General features: G+C 42.7%; 1 protein-coding gene across 2 annotated transcripts in view; it reads right to left on the bottom strand.

Moving 5' to 3' along the window:
• Positions 1-5,777: 5,777 nt before the first annotated feature.
• USP13 (ubiquitin specific peptidase 13) overlaps positions 5,778-18,493 on the bottom strand; it is a 50,389-nt gene continuing 37,673 nt past the window's right edge. Inside the window, exons 13-21 of one of the 2 annotated variants that reach the window (XM_030954705.1) lie at positions 17,054-17,228; positions 16,588-16,676; positions 16,106-16,228; positions 14,683-14,709; positions 13,820-13,963; positions 12,689-12,855; positions 12,030-12,192; positions 10,385-10,469; positions 5,778-9,755 (exon numbers count right to left, since the gene is read on the bottom strand). In XM_030954705.1, coding sequence (XP_030810565.1) covers positions 9,662-9,755; positions 10,385-10,469; positions 12,030-12,192; positions 12,689-12,855; positions 13,820-13,963; positions 14,683-14,709; positions 16,106-16,228; positions 16,588-16,676; positions 17,054-17,228 — 1,067 coding nt within the window. In that variant the 3' untranslated portion in view covers positions 5,778-9,661. The remainder of the gene's footprint in view (positions 9,756-10,384; positions 10,470-12,029; positions 12,193-12,688; positions 12,856-13,819; positions 13,964-14,682; positions 14,710-16,105; positions 16,229-16,587; positions 16,677-17,053; positions 17,229-18,493) is intronic. The other variant, XM_030954706.1, reaches the window with a different exon arrangement.

Genomic DNA, 18,493 nt, shown 5'->3' with positions numbered 1-18,493 from the left:
CCAGGGCTGGGCTCTGCCCTCCCAGGCAGGCTGAGCCCCCAGCCCATCCCAGCTCTGCTGCACAGGACATGGCTCCAAAGCCTGTCCAGAGAGCTGCACAGCCTTGGAGATGATCCCAGCTGCTCTCTCTGCTGTAGCCAGCCCATGGCCAGTCAGCCATGTGCCACTGACAGGGGACAGGGGCATATCTCCCACAGATCACACAGCTCTGGACTGGTCAGTGTGGGGGATTAGCTGGAGACTGAGCTCACCTCACTCTAACAGGTCAGGCTCAGCAACTCTTGAGACTTCTGGGCATTCCTTAGGATCCTGGGCTTTATCATCCTCCTTTAGCCCCCTCTGCCAAGCACTGCCAGTGCAGCAGACAGGATTAGAGACAGCTTTGAGCTGACCTCCTCTTGGCTTTCCTTAAATATTCAGGACAAGTCTGTATATTTGCCTGAAACAGCAAGAGGAAACATGTGAGGAGGCTGCAGCACATTAACAACCTGAATAGCAAATTCATCTACTTGTGCTTCTAACCAAGCATGAGGTGGGATAAAGATAAATAAGGCGGGTGCTGAACAGTAGCAGATTGAGCCTGAGAGTGAGAGACAGCAAATCTGGGTCCTGTTCTCAGCACTCCCTGGGAGATCGACCAAGCCAAAGCCTCCTGCCATCCCTGGCCTGCCCAGGTGCGCAAGGAAGGAAGGAAGATGGGGAACAGCATTCCTGGCACTACCTGGGAGCAGGGGGGAGTCACTGCCTCCCACTGCAGGGGCCAGGTCACCCTCCCCTGGGCAGGGAGGTGACACAACCACAAGGTTGCTCAGGTCTAGGGAAGCAGCTTCACACAGAAATTTCTGATTTCAGCAGAGGAGAGACTCAGGCATTTCAGGATGCTGTGGAGCATCCCTGAGGTGAGGCTCAATTAGAGTGCTGCAATGGTGCATCACCATGTCCCACTCCTGTTTCCCTTTCTTGTTACTCCTCTCTTTTTCCAGAGGTGATTGATCACTGCCAGGCAACTGATTCCAAGTTTTTGAACTTTTTTTTTTACTTTATATTTCATGCAATTTAAAAAAAAAGCAGTTTTCCTAACCCCAGCTTGGGACTGTCCTTGTCCTCTGCAAAGCTTTAGGAATAGTTATGACCTAGAAGCCTGATCCATCAAGCTGCTGAACCTGTAAGCCTGGAGTCTGCACAGGAGTGCTGAGCACTTTGCATGATCAGTTCACATGCAGCTGTTGCAGGAGAGGGCTGGCTCTGGTAGCACTGCAGGTGCTGAGCAGGCACTGCAACCCCAGGGACTGTGCAGGGAGTGAGGCTTTGCCATGAAGGCAAAAGGCTCGTGGCTGCCTGACCTCTTTGAACTGGGATGACCACAGGAGCCTTGTGGCCACAGGCTGCTTTCTGTCAGCTTGAAGAACCAACCTGACTTTTAGGCACACACATAAACATACCTGTGTCTAGTGGTGTTTTCTTACGATCTGATAAATCACAGCACTTGTAAAAATATCGAGGGGGAGGTTCAAATGACACAAAAGCTCATGTGACAATATTGCATGCAACTGCATTAACCAGTAACCACTATGCAATATTAACCCCCAGCATGCAGCAATGCTACCTGAGCATGTGTTTAGAGAATGCATGCAGAAGGCTCACACATAGGGTATTCCTAAACTATTGATCCATATCATCTGTGAACATTTTACAAGTCCTTTGCATCTGCCAGACTCAAATCTGAGTTGCTCACATTACCTAGAACAGGCTAGACCAAACACAGAGCCCTTTTAAAATCCCATCCTTAGAATTCACTTTGTGTTGTGGGTTTCATGTTTGCTCCAAGTGTTTAATTAATAACAGACATCTGTATAACAGCTTTTGCAGACATGTTTTAGTCCTGCTTTTTAGTCCTGAGAGCAGGACCCTCTCAAGAATTAAAAAGCTAAATCTGCACAGCTTTCACAGTGAAGCTGGCTTGTTTGGATTTTCACATTTTCACCTCAACCACAGAACAGCCAGGTATCCTAGGAATATCCACAGAGCACTCCATGGCAGAAATAACAACAGCTGTCCTCACTGGTACAGCCAGAGCCTGAGGCCTAAATCATTGTCTGCTGGAGCCAGTGAGAAATGGAGCAGAGCATAAATTGGTTGTAGATCTCTTTTGCCCAAACTTGCATCTGCAAAACAACACATATTAGTTATTTTCGCATGAATTACCTGCACAGTTGAAAAAATGTGGTTTCTGGTCACCAGTGTTGTCAGCTTAGCAGTCTGTACAGTGAATCTATGTAATAAATGTTAATAATATACCAAGTATTCACAAAAACGGTAAGACAAAATGCACTGCACGTTGTGAAAAAAAATGGTGGATATGCAATACAGTATTATCTACTATTCAAACATTACCTAGGCTAGAATCAGATTCCTTCATTATGGTTCTACTGATTTTTGGACTGGTGAAATAAATCAGAGAACAGGAGTGCCATGCATGAAGAGATCACTGACACTTTGCATAAAGGTAGGAAAAATGAAAAACAGGCATGTCAGAGAATCCATGGGAAGTTTCAGAGCCTCAGCCCACGAAGTAACAGGTATTAGGCAAGGTAAAGAGACAGAAGGAATCTAAATTTTCCTAAAATGTGCTGTAACTTTACAAATGCTTGCAATATGTGACAGCCCATTGAGCAAGCTTGCATGGTCGAGACTTGATGTGCTTTGATCTCTTTTCCCATTCTACATTTACAGAATGCCATCGACATTGGCTGAACCTTTAATTTAAATAGCCTTTTTAATATCAGTAAGCTATTGTAAATTCAGAAAAATAAAAAAATTTATAAATATATTTTATATATCAGAGTATAACATATCTAGAGTAAAATAAAACTATATCATTTTGAGAGGCATTCTGTGTGGCTTCTTCTATATGCTGTAAACTGTTTGAAAACCTTTGCAATCTTGCATCAGTTCTTTTGGCTTTATTTTTAAGCCAACATAGAAGAAAGAAGTGATTCCAGGGTTGGCAGATACTTTCACCTGGGCCATCTGAAGAGCCCTGCTGCTGCTGCACAGCCTTGCAGAGCTCCCTGGTGTCCATGAGGAAGTGCAGGGCAGGGCTGGGCAGCACTGCCCAGGTGGGAGCTCAGCCCCACACCTGAATGTTTACATTCCCTTACAAAGGCTCACACTGACCCAGATTCAGAATCTGAATGTAAGAACATACTGGGTACAAGGTCAGTTTCTTACCACAGGTAACTCTGCCTCTGTATGCTTAGTGCATTATCAGCTGTGTATAATATTAAACACAGACTATAGTTTACTGATGCTTTAATTTGGTGTTTCCCTGCACTGCTGTTTAAAATAATCGATTTCCTCAAAAAAGAATGATGTGCATACTGGATGTGTTAAATTTATTAAGGTCATAGATGACTATTTGCAAAGCACCACACTTAATGTAGTATTTTTGTACTGTAATGGAAGCATGCCTTCCTTGGGTTCTTTTCCACATATTAAATTGTATTTATTAATTGTATTTATAACTGTGCAATTTTTAAATATGTTTTAAAAATAAACTTTGTCTGTGGCTTCAAATATTTCAAAATCTCTTTTCAACTTGAAAGGGTCTTGACTTCAATTACTTAAACTGAAAGGAGGGATCTAAGTCTCCAACTGAAAGGATTTTTTCAATGAGGTATTCTATTGTTTACCAATTGAACATGCTTCTCTGCTTAAAAGTTTAGTCCAGAAGATGCTTTTGTTCTCATTTTTCCTAAATTCATTGTTTCTCTGAGGCAGAGTTATTTTTAGAATTGATTTTTATTTCGACATGTTGCTCAATTATACTTACAACTGGAATTTATACCAGCGGAGGCCTGGCCCAAAGGGTTCTGCACATACAGCCCATATGAGGAAAATGGGAAAAAAGAAGATAAGAATTTTCCTGAAGGCCATGCAGTAATTAAAACAGAAGTGATAATATCAGAAACCAACCTTTATGAAAAGCAAAGCCAACATGCAGTGACTGAAATCACTACTCAAGCAATTTCCCACATACCACAGTAGGAGCTGGCTCTCAGCATTTTCCAGTTCTGTCCTTCACGGGATGAGGGGAAAGTGCTGACAAGGCTGATGTCATTCCTGCTCTGTGCTTTTGCTGTGAGACACCAACATAAGCACAGACACGAGGGATAAAAATTCCTGTGTGCTGCTGTGGACAGAAAAGCTGACAGCCAGGCAGGGGCTGGGACAGTGACAGCACAGGGCCATGGAAAAAGCAGAACTCTCTCCATGGACATGGGGGCTGCTCCAGAAAAACAAACAGAACACACAGCCGTGGTTTGCCTGCAGAAGGAAAGCTCTGTCAGAAAAAAACAACTGGCAAAAACCTATGGCTTTAACCAGAACCTTCCACCAAGGAACAAAAGGGAACAGACACAAAAACCACACTAACTCTTAGGTTAGGACAAAATTAACTGTGGGCTCTTGACACTGGTGTGTTTTGCTGGGATATGTTAATGCTAGTTTAGTTATTTTTGCTCAAATGCACTGACAAAGCAGCAGCAGCAGGAAAATCTTTTGGTTGTATGCTCCAGATCAGGAACACAGCACTGCTGTCCTAAAGCCAAAGGCAGTGGGAGAAAAGCATCAGTACCAAATCCACATGCAAAACTGCTCAAAAGTCACTGCTAAAGACATCTGAAAACATAATCACCCACTCCAAACAGCTGTCAGTCATGCAGTAACTGTCTTCAATAATTTTACAGCATTTCAGTAATTTTACAGGCTGTCAGTGCTGCCCTTATTTGGGTTAGGCTTGTAGTACACCTGAGGGACACAAAGGTGCAACTTCCCACTCAGTGAGGGGGAGCAGAGGGCGGGAACTTGTCAGGTATCCAACACTGCCTCCCACAAACAGCCTGCAAAAGCCAGCAGGCACAAATCCCATACAGGAAATTCCTGGAAACTGTGAACAGAGCTGGTTAGCTTCTACAGGGAGCCACTCTCCACCTCTCCCACCTCTTCCAGTTGCCACAAGTGGTGTGAACAGTGTGGCATGGGTTGCCATGGTCACAAAGGACATCTGTGATAGAAGAGAAACCAAAACAGATCAATAAGTTTAGACTTCAGAAGCTGAACCATCTCTACATTTCTTATCACTCAACATGGCACATGTCCTCTAATTCTATGTCAAGAAGTGTCGCTGAGCCCAGCAGATTTACCTCTTACCTCTCCTCCAGTTGCTGGTCCCGTGATCCTATAAAAAGCTGTCACCCCTCAGTCTTCTTTTTCAGCCTATTGCATCTACCAGAGTCCCAAAAGGGATTTTTATGTGAAGTCCTTACACGTGAGGAAAACAGACTTCTCCTTTACTGAGCAGCAGAAGAAATTTCTAAGTATGAGGAATTACAAACCATGATAAAGCAGAAATTTGGAGTGAAATGACAGCACACAAACATTGCCAACTCTTATGATCAAAGAACATCAAAAGGCCTAACAGTTCAAAACAAACAAACCAATGTAATTTAAAACCTGTTTTCTATTTTTTGACATGTTGTATATCCACTCAGGGCTTGGGGATTTTACTTTTTTTTTTAAATCCACAGAAATGCCAGGAGTCACAGGAAATCAAGACTCTCACAAACCTATCTGATCCCTATGCAGGGTCTTTCTAAGTAAAACACCAAATGTGAACACAAAGAGCAAGATGCAGCATCAAAACACATTCTGTCTATTCCTCTTCAGTTCAGACAGGAAAAAAGAAGCAAGAATCCACACAGTCACCAGATGTGAGAATATTTCTTTTTAATTTAAAACGGTTGCAACAACATCATTCACAGCCTTTCTCATCTCAGACAAATACTCTCCAGAAAGTTAACAGTGCTTCAAGCAAACAACTCTGAATGGTGCAAAGTAAACCAGGACAGACACTTCCAGGATACAACAGTAAAACCACTGAAGACTGAGTAGAAATCAGACACCAATCTCAGCCATTAAGGGAGGAAGGGCGACAGGGAAAACAATAAAATGTCCAGTTACATATTTTGCATAGACTTCCAATGCATGAGAACAGCAAGGAGGATAAAAATGGCTGCTGCCAGGATGGAGAACAAAAGGAATCAGTTGGAGAGGTTTCTAAGGAAATCTAATGAGTTCTGGATGCATCCACATTCTGAATGTGTTCTGTGACCTGGTGGAGGCTGTCTGAATCAAAGAACTGGGCTGATATTGGCTTCACTTACAACAAAGTCAGTCAGAGGTAATGGCACTGAAGCCAGTGGAGTTACAAGTGATTGGGAGTTCAGAAACAGCTACACTTATTTTAAAACTACAGGTCTGAATAAATTAATTTTTATCCTAATTTTATTTTATCTAGGAAGATTAAATAGGAGTTTGAGTCTACATGTGTTTTGGAGACAGGAGATTGTGACTCAGAACGAGGAGTCTACTGGATCCAGCATCCTGCTAGGAATCAGAGAAGAGGAAATCAAGGAAATGTTACTGAGTTTTTCTTCCTTCCTTTCTCCTAACCTAAATGTACCATACAAAAAAGTAAAAATAAGTCTGAGAAATAAGAGCAATATTTACTGCCAGGTCCTGGCTTGCTGTGATTCTCAGGTCAGATTGTCTCTAACAGCTCACAGTGATTTTTCTTCCTCCATTCCTTTTTGTCAAGAAGCTCCCAGCTCACAGAGCCCCCAGCACCCACACAGGGAGTGTGCCCAGGCTGTGCCCTGGCACATTCAGCACATTCACACTGCAGCAGGCACAGCCTGGCAGATCAGTCATCTCCTCAGTACAGTCTGTTTGAGTGGGGCTTCTGTGATGCTGGAGTTTAAAAAGCCCAAAACTCCTCTGCCCCCATTCGGCTGAGGAGTCAGGAGTTTACATCCTGCTCCTCCAGGTTCTTGATGTTCTTCACACAAAACCCATCACAAAAGGGAGACAACTTAACCAGCCACTTGAAAAAAGAGGAAGGCCACTGTTTTGGGAAAGAATAAAGTAATTTCTCAAGCACCTGACTGAAGAACTTCTAGCACATTTTTAACTGCTAAATTTTAGAAAACCTGCAATCCTTTCCCCTAAACTGCTCCCTGCACTCCTGACTAACTTTGGTTTGGGCAAGCAAAACACAAAAGTGATGAACTGAAAAGAACCCCAGGACCTGAGCTGCTCCAACTCACTCACCACAGGCAGCCAAGGGCCCTCCCCTTCCAGCCACCATTTCCAGTTCATCACCCTCCAAATGTGCCCCTGAGCCCAGGCAGCTCCACAGGCATCACAGCTCTGGGATGCACCAAGCAGTTTGCAAGATTCCAGCTCCATCCTTGATCCTACAAGACCAGCCATGCTTCCAGTTGGGTAATGACCATGGGGGTAACTCAGCTGGCCTTTATTTACCCAACATTTCTAAATAAAAAGGCAGCAGTCACCAGATCTTGGTGGTTTCTAAATAGCCCTTTAAGTTCATGAGGCAAGAGGGAAGCTGCTGTGTTGAACTTCTTTGGAATATAAACGGGAATTAAAAAAAATAAAATTAAAAATTAAAGGAGGGGGAAGGCCTTTTCTCCTTTTTCTACTGCCAGAATGAAGAAACACACATATATACAGAAGTTTTGCTCTTTCACTTTAAATAGAAGATGTATCACTGCATAATTTGCTGATCCCATTTTCAAACCTGTCACTTTCTGGTGAAGTCCTCAAATATCCAAAATCTGGAAGATGCAAAGAAATTACTGGCAGCTTTTATTTCATCCAGAACTGGTGGCTCAATAAGCACAAGGCAGCTGAATGTCACAGGGGCCACTCATTAATGTGCCAGGACACTGCACTAATGCGTCCATAAGAGCTCTGAGAGCAGGGAGCTCTCCCAGCAATTAGACACCTTTACACTCTACAGAATTATTGCACTGGAATTTCTCTCACAATCTTTTATGATCAAAACCTGATTAAAGTACCAACAGTGTTTTTTGGCTCTGTGTGTGGCTTTATGACCAGAGGGAGAATTATTTTTACCCAGACAATGCAAAAACTGAAATTCCCTTCTCATAAACAGATGTTTAATTTGGGTTCTCTTCTGTAGTGTGTAGCTGCCTGAATTTTGCTATTAAAACTTGCAGGCACTAACAGCAGAGAAAATGTAATGACACCTCTCTGGCTCTCTTGCACTCTGCAAAAAAAATTTTTTTTTGACTTGCAATTTATTTTGAGGGGTTGGTAACATTGTACAAGGCAACTCCAGCAATAGCCTCTAAGCAGTGTCCAACACTGTGAACCTTTGGGTTTGTTCTTTTTTCTGAATCATGAAAGGTTTTGCACTCACCATTGTAATTTTTCTAGAATGAGTGTTTTCAAATGTAATTTTAAAACCCACATATGCATTCTCACCTGTGAAAAACACTTAAATAACACCAAAAAAATAAAAAAAGACAGGAAAGGCCAGCCCCTGCCGACCCACCCCATCATCCCTGCCAGAGATATCAGACTCCTTTTAGAAGGTGTCTGTTGAAGAGATCAGATTATTGATGCATTTGCAAGTTTAAAGAAAGTGAGAATATCAATTCAAGGGGGGGTTTATTGTGGGTGGAGTTTTTTTTGTTCTTTTTGGTTGTTGTTGTTTTGGTTTGGTTCTTTAACAGAGGAAGAGAGGGGTAAATCAATAAATCAGAAAACTCACTAAGCAATTTCCCGCACTCAGATATGCAAGTCAATATTTAAGCAATCTTTAGCAGAAAGCAGGATTGCTCTGCAAGTACTTTGTCAGGGAGTTGATTTCAGATGGAATATAAGTGGTCTAGATACAAATTTCCCTGACATAAATATAATGGGACATTAAACCCTTCTTTACCTCCTCCATATGAAAACAAAATTTAAATAACAGCCTCGCTTTTCCTGAGGGTGTGCATTTAATTTCATAGTCAGAAAGTCTGCTGCTTTTAGCCATCTGTAATCCTGAATCTGTTGGTAGAACCTAGAAAATAAACGTTCAAGTGAAAATGAAGAACCCTATGTCTGCAGAAACAAAATTTCTCTTTGGCAAAAAATGTAGAGGGCACGACAGGAGATTGCTCCTGTCTCCATTAGTCTCTTAGGCTTAAGCCTGGAAAAGTCAAATCAAGATACTGTACCACCGAATTCCAACAGATACAACTTCAGCTGACTTTTCTCACTGCACTGAAAATGATCTCTGAAAAAGGACATTCGGCTTTGAAGAACAGCCACAAACCCCCTCCCTTCAAATGATTTCTCTACATGATCTGGACTCTGGATGAAAACACAGGCTCCCAGTCACCAAGGACACAAAATCTGTTTGTGGTCTTCAAAGGATGCATGGGCAGGACAGGCAGGAGCTGGGCTGAACTGATTTTGCTCAACACTGAAGCTTCCATATTCTCCACACACTAGCTGCAAACTCCACCAGAAATCCACATGGCCTGCAAGGTGTATAAATTTAAAACAATGTCCTATACAGCACCTAATAGAAATCTTCCATCTAACACTTAAGGCGGCATCAAATGAGTGTTTTTAAATACACTATAAACATCCCATGGTTTCCTTTGCTTTTTGGCAGTCCAAGGGTTAAGGGGTCTTTTGTTGGTTTTAGATTTTTATTGTAGGCTTTTTTTGGGCAGGTTAAAAAGGCTTATGGCTTCTTAAGGCCAGGTGATAGATTTGAGGCCTAACTTGGTATCCTGTGGTAAAAATAAATGTAGCCCAGGTCTTTGGGAGGTCGTTCTGAGGCACAGACTCTAAGGTCATTGTAGATCACCCATCTGAAAGGAAAACAAGATTGATTACATTCCATGAGTCTAAAAATCACCACAGATTTATCAGAGACTTCTCAGACCCAAACCTCAAAGAGTTTAAAATCTAAAATTAGGCATTGCAATGAGAACAAAGGATCAGAGAAATAGCTGAGCCAGCTGCCAGTCAGGAATTGAAAAGGAGGAGGGATGTGCAAAGGAATGGGTAGTTACAGCTCACATGAAGGAAAATCAGGGATTCCCAATGTCAAATAATGGGAGCATATCAAATCACAGCCAAGATCAGCACCACACTACCAGCAGCACTGGTATCAGCCCATGGTTCCACGGGTTTCTATTCATGGGCAACAAAAGGAAGTTGGGAAGAGCTCAGATAAACTCAGCCAGATACAAAACCAATGCCCCAAACTGAATAGAGATTTGGAATGGTCAGCACAGGACAGCCAATGGTACATTTCACCACAGACTTCAGTGGGATCAGAACTGACCCATCACATCTGTGACAATTTTCATTTTTTTGGTGGAAAACCTACAGATGGTAACAGCCCATGCTGTCTGCCAGGAGCATGCCCTGCTCTGTACAGATGCTTCAAATCAAACATTTGCTCATGCCATGTGTCTCTCCCAGCTGCACTCACCTTCCTTCCTTTCTGAGGTGACAAACGTAGTGGCCGCTCATTGTGGATGTTCCCATGTGGCTGATGAACCCAAACAGCTCATACCCTGTTTTAAGAAATACAAATGGCACCCTAAGTATTTCACTGCTACCACTGCAATATGACTCCAGGGGAAATGTTCTAATACTGGAGAAGCAGCTAAGCACTCCCAGCACAGATCCTGCATCCCCAAACTCAGTTTCTGCTAACACTGCAGCATGTTTCCAACTTAACTAGTGGCTCAGATTCACTGTCAAGCATCAAACCAATCCAAATCAAACCCACAGAGACCTGTGCACATACAGCAGGGCTGTGATCACAGCCCCTCCTAGGAAAGAAAACAGCAGATTCATTCCCAGTTGAGCACCACAGAAAGTCTCAGGCAGGGAGTTCATCCTGCACACAAATTAGCTATGTCTATATGTGTGATCACAGATCTCTTATAAATCAAAAAACACAGCATAGAAGAGCGGACAGGAAAGAAAGCTCTTCCTTTGACACAAGGACAATTTTTTTGCTTAAAGTCTCTGGAGAGTTCAGCGTTGGTTCTTGATCCCCACCCATTCATGCCATTCACCTGAATTACCACTAAGACTAAAAGGGTTCCTTTTTCAGGGTATTGCATAAGGACATGGGCCTGGATTTTGCTGGAGAGGGCTTTCTGGAGCTATTTCACAGAATCATGTTTGTTACCAGGATTTCAGGCACTCAGTAAAGGGTCTCAGACTATAAAGGCAAAGTACCACAAAAAATAATTATTCCAAGTTTGGGTTTTTGTTTTTTTTAAATTTAGCAAGAATCAATGTTTTCCAAGTCTTCAAAAGACTTAAGGTTGATATTTATAATGTTAATATAACAGTAGCAACCACAGACACAAAAATCAAATTGTCTGGGTTTTTTTTTTCCCTAGACCTTTACATTCAAGATCAGAAGTAGAAGTTTAGAACATACTACAGTTACTAGAACTCATCACTAAAGACCCTTCAAAAAACTTTCTGTGACATCCTTAGCACCACCCCTGAGCTTTTGTATTCCGGTGCTGTGACACCTCCAGGAGGTTCTTCTCAACTTTGCCTGCTGTACATTAGCCCCATCTTGTGGTTTATTTAGCAGCAGTGTGACACAGAATCTCAACCAAAAGAAAACAAAGCATGCAGGACACCAACTGTATTTCTGGCATTGTGAATAAGGAACTTGGCTGAAGGGATTATCAAATTGCCCAGCAGACCACAGGAGGACAAAAACTCAGGTGGTCTGTAGCAGCAGTGTTGTCTTTAGGATGCTCAGCCTCTGAACATTTAAACATTCTAGCTTTTCTTTGTCTTTTTATCTTATAGCCACAGAACAAAAAGTAAATCTAGGCCAGGAGAGACGTGTGTGCTCTGGCAGCAAAAAATTTTGGGCTCTTGATATTCAGTGAGTCCAAGCAGAGTTTTCTGAGCAAACACAGCCCACAGAACTCAGTGGCTCACAGAGCTGTATCAGCCCCAGAAACAAGACTGCAAATAAACTGGATTGTGTCCAAAGAACCCACAACAACTACTTTCAAAACAGAAAGGAGCTCTATGAACAGAGTGGGTGTGACACAACAGAATGGCAGCCAGGTCTAAGCTGAAGCAGAACTTACTCCCAGGGCCATCTTTGATCCTGGGTCCCTCTGACCCTGTCTCTGCAAGGATATTGGCATTGGCATTGTTCTCCATATCCATCGTGTCCAAAGCAGGGTCACTTTCTTCCTCAGGGTCAGGGTGGCTGAAGATCCACTCCAGTGCACGCTCCAAGTTGTTGTTCTGCCAGTCAAACAATCAAAAGAGCAGCCTTTAATACTCTCTAACGTCACACAGCAACTCATCAGCCTTTGAACAGAGTAAGGATCATGTTTACAGCACTTAAAAATTTTAACATACCTCCCTGGAAAACAGTATTCAGCAAGCACTCTGCAAAAGCTTGACATATAGAAAAGAAATAATCCCACAACTAAGACCCACTGCCCCAGGCTCCTTTGCAGACACACAGTCCCCAGGCATACAGGTCATTTTTCAACAGGTAGTAAAGGCAGGTAGGTTTTCCTCACTGCCTTCCTCACTTTACCATTTCAGTGAAACACACAAAGCACCTTCCCCACTCCAGAAAAGTTGGGAATCCCACACTTTGCCAGGATAATTCCAGGCTCACCATCCACTAACTGGGTTTTTGCACACATTTCAAAGGCATCTGAGCACCCACAAGCACAAAGCACAGAACATGAAACAAAGCCCCAGTGCTACCAATAACCCATGAACTCACTGTTGCCTTCAGCGCCTGAATTGCCACATTCCTTTGGAATCCCATGGAAATGATAATTGCAACCATCTCTTCAGGAGGCTGGTTATCTAACCCTACAGCTCCTAAAGCAGCTGCCCCACTGGAAGCAACTTCTCCAAATGCAGGTATGACCAATGGCTCAGCAAAGTCTGGAACAAACAAACATTCATCAGCTCCTTCTTTTGCCTCACTTAACTGGAAAGTCAACAACAAACACGAACAAACAACACACAGGACCTCAAAAGCAGTCCCGAAATCAATGTAAGTTCATTTCACTGGCATCTAAATTCAGACTTAGATGTGTGGAAAGTCTTAAAAACAACAAAATGAATGTGCACTTTACAAAATATCTAGGTGCACGTGCTCATACTGAGCAGACTGGAATAACTCAGCACATTGCAGAAGTGAAACAACTGCAGGAAAGCAGCGAAGATTGGTATGGAAGCAATGATGGCATCAGGATAATAGACAACCCGTGCACAGATGTAAAATGAACTGACTCCATATCTGGAAATGTCTGCTAAGCCCAAGTGAAACTCATTCCCCCTTTACACAAGCAACACAAAAGCTCATGGTGAAGCGTGAACTCAACCAAATCTGGGGTTTCCTGGCAAGGGAGTTCTCAGTGCTGAATCATGAGTCCAAACTTTGCACAGACGAAACACAGGAAGTGGAGAACATCTAGCAGCCCTGTCCATCACCAGACAGACCAAGTATGGCATGAATGCTCCAGCCTGAGCTAGAGAAGGCTGATATGGAAGGAAAGCATCCAGACCACAGGATTCTTTGTACTTACACTTGGTCACAGGTCAGCTTCCCCCTTAGGAGCACGGACCTAGCCAAAGGGTGGAAACAGAGCTGGCCCACACCAGTGGTGAGGACAGGACTTCTGGTGTAGCTTAGTTTGCTGTCTTCTTCTAGGCAGAGGACACCACATAATGGTCAAGATCTGCACATCCCAGGAGCAGCTTAGGAAAATTCACTCACACCTCCAGGTTTCCCAGGTGGGGAAGGGGGGGTCGTTGTTTCTCTGTCACACATTATAAAATTTCTACTGACTGCCAAAATCCACAACCAGGAGCTGAGTTTAACTTACAGCCTCCAGTCACTGACCTGGTTCTTCCATGTGTGCAATGATCCAGTTGAAAGCAACTTCAGCACCCAGGTTGCCTGTATAGTACACAGCCTTCCGACATGCCTCCAAAGGAAAACCCATCTCTGCCAGCTGCATAACTGAAGACTCATCAATATCTAGGGCTGCAAGAAAGGACCTTCTAAAATATAAAAGTCTCATTTGATCCATTGCATAACATTTCTTATTGTTACCCACGGTGCCATAGATTACAGTACATACTGCTTGGATTTGGTTTAGTACTTCAATAAACCCACAGGCATCAGAAAACAGCCTTGTACAAAGCATTACAATAGTTGTTATGGACTTATTTAATAATCTTTTGTCTCAGTAGGGACACAGATCCCCACGTGGATCACTAAATCTTGATGAATTCCTACAGGACTTTGTTTATTTTAAAGCACCTCAGCACTGGATTTTAAGGGGTGAAGAAGTCAGGTGCTGAGCTCAGCTAGAGATGGCAGCCAAAACCAAGCCCCTCTCAAAGACAGGATCTTGCCATCTAGAGAAATGGCAGCTGCCAGATCTGGCAGCCTCAGGATGACAGGGTCAGACAGCTTTATGTGAGATCAGAGTGCAGGGGGAGCCAGGATAAAGTGGCTGTGACCTCCAGGACTGCAAGATGCTCCTGAGGAGCAGCAGGCAGAGGAGCAGCTCATATTCTGGCTATACCAACGCTCAGAGAGTCCTGCACACATGGAATAAACACTGAACAAGCACAGAAATCAGCTTTTATTTGGAAGCATGCAGGGCAAGGCTTCATGCATCTCTGTGAGGAGACAGAAGCCATCAGCTGAGCAAAAGCAAAACAATTTTTTAAGAGGTAGAAAAATGAGATACGTACACTCCACGAAATGGTTTGTCATGTGATCTGAAAATTAACAATGGAAAAAAAACAGGGAAAAGGCTAAGTAGATCCATATGGGTAAAACAATTCCATATTTTTAAAATCATAGAAATATTTGACCTCATGGAGACAGGGCAGTTTCATCCTTACTTCCCTGATGTTTTTGCCATGAATTAGAGCAGGGATGTTTCTGCTCAGTAATTGTTTTCCCTAACTCAGTTCAGAGCAGTGTCACTGATATCACACACCAGTAGGAAATAGAGCTGATGGCTGACCTAAGCAAGAATCTTTAAAAAAAGTACCATCACCCATGCATTTACACTAAAACTAGGTCAGTCCATTCAGCAAGAGGGTAAGAAGGTACAGGCCTTTGTGAGGAACTTACACAGATAAGGGATGGAATTAAAACATTTAGGGAATTGAAGTTTGTCATATCCTTGCTCTGCACACAATTTCAGGTACTAGCTTTCTTTCACATACATACAGCATGGTATTCTGCCACCATTATTATAAATCTCCAAGCAAATGGGGGCACTCATGTCATGAGAGCAGCTGCATTACTGGCTTCATATTAAATACTGAGGCACTCAAACTTCACTCATCTGGAGGGAAATGCAGCCACCTGGGTCTAAGGTCACACCATAAAAACAAGATTCTACTTGCTATAAACCATTTTATTCTCCAGGGAAACCAAGGGAATAAAGAAGGAGGATATTTAATATTCTTGTTTCTGAACTGCAGCATAAAAGAAACAGCATTCAAGAAAAAAAACAAGCACAGCATTTTAATCACTTCTCTTTCTTTCTTCTCCACAAACATTATAATTAGCTGTTTGCCAGCTTCTCCTTGAGACAGAGCTTTTTTTAATGGCAGCCCATATACATCTGGAGAAGAGGACTGTGCATGCAGGCACAGTTGCTAGGGCCTAACAATTCTTGTATTTTTAAAATAAGTAAAATTTAGAGCCTTAGCCTATGCCTGGAAAGCTGTTCTCTTAAACTGCAGTCCTTTGTGTATAAAGTATTGCTGTACTGTGCTGGACCTGGGCAGTGCACAGAGACTTTACTCCCAGGGAGTCATGGGCATGCACTGAAGGTTCTCTGGAGAGACTCAAGGACAGCAACATAATTATCAAACCTTCTAGGGAAAGGTGTCCCTACCCATGGCAAGGGGGTTAGAACTAGATGATCTTTAAGATCCCTTCCAACCCAAAAAACTCTGTGATTCTATAATAAATCCTCAAAACAGGAAAGCTGGAAGAAGTAGGGTTGTCCAATAGGGAGGAAAAAAGGCAGTGGGGTGTTGTAAGAGTCTTCAATTAGAGAAGCACAGGGCTGGGTTTTTGCTCATAGTTCAAGAGAATCAATCCCTATGTGCTAGAAGGAAAGAGGAATACAGGGGAGATCAAGTCAGTAAATACCTTTTGGGTCATCAGGAATGACAATGGGAGGAGCAATGTCTGGGAGTTCCTCTTCTCCTGGCTGGAGGCCCCTGGCCCGAAGGTGAGTGATATCCAGGAAATCTGGCATGTCTATAGAAACATCTACAAGAGCAGAGAAATGGGCTAAGCTTCTGCAGCCTGCAAAATGACCTTATGGTGCAACCTACCCCTTCAGAGAGGGAACTCTGGTACTCAAGGTACAGGAACAGCCAGGACACTCCTTCTGAAAAGAGCTCTTTGAGAAATTTGGAATGCCGAAGCACAATTTAAATAGCTCAGATTACATGAAACTGTATTTTAACTCCACAGACCTGATGGATTGGTTAAATTTGTTGTAAAAGGGAAAATTATTCAGTTAGGATCTTCACAGTACAAACTTATTACTTTAATCAGGTCCTCACTACAGTGTGCACATCCTATTAATTATCTGTGATAGAAAGGTAAATAAAACAAGCACATACCAAGCTTTTTGGGTATCCAGTCAAGGCCAAAGGTGAATTTCTTTATCTGCACTACTAAGTACTCAGGAAAGGAAGCAAAACGGGAAGTCCTGGGAAGGACAAGAAACAGAATTCATTGAAATCAGAGAACAGAATCCCCAGCAGCACAGATCCCAGTACCTCATGCACACTGAGATGAACTATTGCTGCTTGACACCAAGGATCCAACCCCACAAGCAATTAAAGTTCAAGCTCTCAACAACCAGACTGCATCACTTCTTGGAGTCTGACCATTGAGAACAGTTAATGTCCTGCTCAGTTCATCATTACAAGTCTTGCAAGGCTTGATCTGCATATCCCATCGATGAGCCCCAACACTAATGTGATGCCAGACTCACTGTGCATTTGTGTTTCTCTCTGCACCACGCCCAGATAGCAAGATAAACACAGAGCACAGTTTTTAACAGGCAGCCAAACACGCACTTACTTAACTCCAGCAGATTTTGCTTGAAGGGCACTGCTCCAGAAATCCTCTACGTTGCTGGGTTCAGAAAAGGCCTGCAGACAAGCACTAAATGGGATCTTGGCACGGACCAGCTCTGGCAGAGGCCTCCTTGCAGCTTCTGCTTCTCGCCTCTTCAGTTCATAGGCAATTAATTCATCTGAGAAATACACACAACACTGGAAGCTAATGAACATTGTCATGGTTATGTGTTCCTCATCAGGCTTATTTCTGCAAGTTTTAGAAATGCAAAAACCTACTTAGCAATAAAAGTTTTACATACTTTTAACTAGACATCAAATCTTTTTGTCTGCATTGGGGTCAGGAGCTACACTTACAGCCATATCTCTAAGCTTTCTCTAAGGTTCATGGTGAAAACACAGAACTGGAAATACCAGGATACAGGCAATGAAAACCTTGCCATGACAGCCAAAATCCTGTGTGAAGAGTAATGCCACTCACCCACTTTATCAGAGCTCAATCTGAGTTGGAAAGTTATTGCTGTCCATCTGTGTCATCTGACTTTTTAGACAGGCCAGGATTATGTATGATCTAGAAAAAGTCTTGACACTGGTAAGCTGAGCAGTGCCATATGGTAAATTTTCAAACTAATCTGTCTCCTGAGTCATTACCTGGAAATAACATGTTCTTTTATAAGTGACAGAGTCATCACTGAAACTGATGAAGAAAGAATGCAAAGTTCTCCTAAACTTCTTGTCCGGTGCAAGGAGTTTCAGGCTAGGTAAAAAGTAGGTAGAATTCTCTGCCTTGTGGTATTTCATAAAATTTCATCAAACAATCAAAATAGAACCTTCTGGTTTTAAAATACTTTAAATGTTCAGATTATGTAGGAAATCTGAGGCACATCTCCCTTCATGTTCCTGTGATGCCCCCTTCACTTCTACCTCAAGCATACATTTATTATGTTATTCTGCAAGGCTCTTCACCACTGACTACAGATGCAACCACAACTTGTCAGTGCCTTCCTCCTGCTCCCAAGTGTTCAAGCCTCCTTGGCCATTTCCTCCCTTAAAAACAAGGGTGTTTTTCACAGGCATGAGAAAAAAACACTTCTGCTTATTAAATCAACACCCAACACTTCATCCTCCTTCCATCCTCCCCTAAAGCCCAGAACATCCAAAATGTGTATTTTAGATTTATAGATAACAACCTACCTTATACTCCTATTCTCTATGACCACATTAGATCTTATAACCTGCTGCTAAAGAACAGAAGGCAGATTTGGGATTTTGGTTTTTCTTTGTGAGTGTGTGTTTCTAAAATATATTCATTAGCTGGTATGTTCAGTTCATTTTTATAATGAAGATGCGTTCACAAACTGTTTCACTGTCCAGGATGGAGGAGACTCAGCGCTGGTGGGGATCTCTGGGCACAAAGTGGCCATCCCTGGGTCAAGCAGAGCAG

The sequence above is a fragment of the Camarhynchus parvulus genome, chromosome 9 (genome assembly GCF_901933205.1).
Source record: "Camarhynchus parvulus chromosome 9, STF_HiC, whole genome shotgun sequence".
Classification (NCBI taxonomy): Eukaryota; Metazoa; Chordata; class Aves; order Passeriformes; family Thraupidae; genus Camarhynchus; species Camarhynchus parvulus.
This window is presented reverse-complemented; position numbering and strand designations above follow the sequence as displayed.